The 837-nt window shown below is 52.9% G+C and overlaps 1 protein-coding gene across 1 annotated transcript in view; it reads left to right on the plus strand.

The window, feature by feature from the left end:
- ABCB9 (ATP-binding cassette, sub-family B (MDR/TAP), member 9) overlaps nt 1–837 on the plus strand; it is a 42,771-nt gene that overhangs the window by 29,101 nt on the left and 12,833 nt on the right. The window contains exon 7 of the mRNA XM_010841418.1: nt 498–554. Coding sequence (XP_010839720.1) covers nt 498–554 — 57 coding nt within the window. The remainder of the gene's footprint in view (nt 1–497; nt 555–837) is intronic.

Consider the following 837-nt stretch of genomic DNA (forward strand, 5'->3'; position numbering starts at 1 on the left):
TGTACCTGTACCCCATGTACAGGATGCCATCACTGAGTCATCGCCACAAGCCACACACATCGTCCACAGCCAGACATGACTCAAGGCAGTGTGTCTCCTCCCGGGTCCCCGAGCCTGAGTACACTGCGTCCTTCTGAGGGCCGGGGCGTGACTCGCAGGTCACGAGACATGCCAAGGAGCTTCCTGGGCAGCCTTCCCGGCTGGTGTGAAGTTCTGAGTGTGGCAGCTGTCGCAGAGCCTGAATAGCGAGGCCCAGGGACTGCTTCCGGAACTCTGTGGGCAGCAGTCCAGTGGTCATGTACTTGGAACCACTTCTCAGCCATCCATCTCCAGGTATAAGCACACGATGTGGGCAGATTTCATAGCCTGTGACCTCCACCACCATCTAGAACTCAGCTAAGAGTTCTGGAATCTCTGTGCTAGTTTTCAGTCTCTCACATAATGTATGTTGCTGGATGTAAATGGTGACTCCTTAATAGGTAGTGTTTCTTGTGCAGTATACAACCTGAACAACCATCCAGAGCATCCCTGCTCTTATGCCAGCTCAGGATCAGGTATCGAGACTCGTTTTCTGAGAAGATTATGTATGGTCATGCATAACTTCCTCTGAATACTAGAGATAACTTCACGATCAGTGGCCCATCCCTCAGGAGACAGAGGCTCAGGAGCTCACCCCCAAATCCCAGCTGGAGTCTGTTGTCTGAGCTCAGCAAATCATGCTAGAAGGAGATGGGGGAGGAAGGGGAGCTAGGTCTCATCCCCTTGTCCCTGGAACTCCCTGCATAGATCTGACACCAACTAAAGACAGAAAACCCCAGAGAGACCTGGGGCTCGGGC

This window comes from Bison bison, unplaced genomic scaffold (genome assembly GCF_000754665.1).
Source record: "Bison bison bison isolate TAMUID 2011002044 unplaced genomic scaffold, Bison_UMD1.0 scf7180017864160, whole genome shotgun sequence".
Lineage (NCBI taxonomy): Eukaryota > Metazoa > Chordata > Mammalia > Artiodactyla > Bovidae > Bison > Bison bison.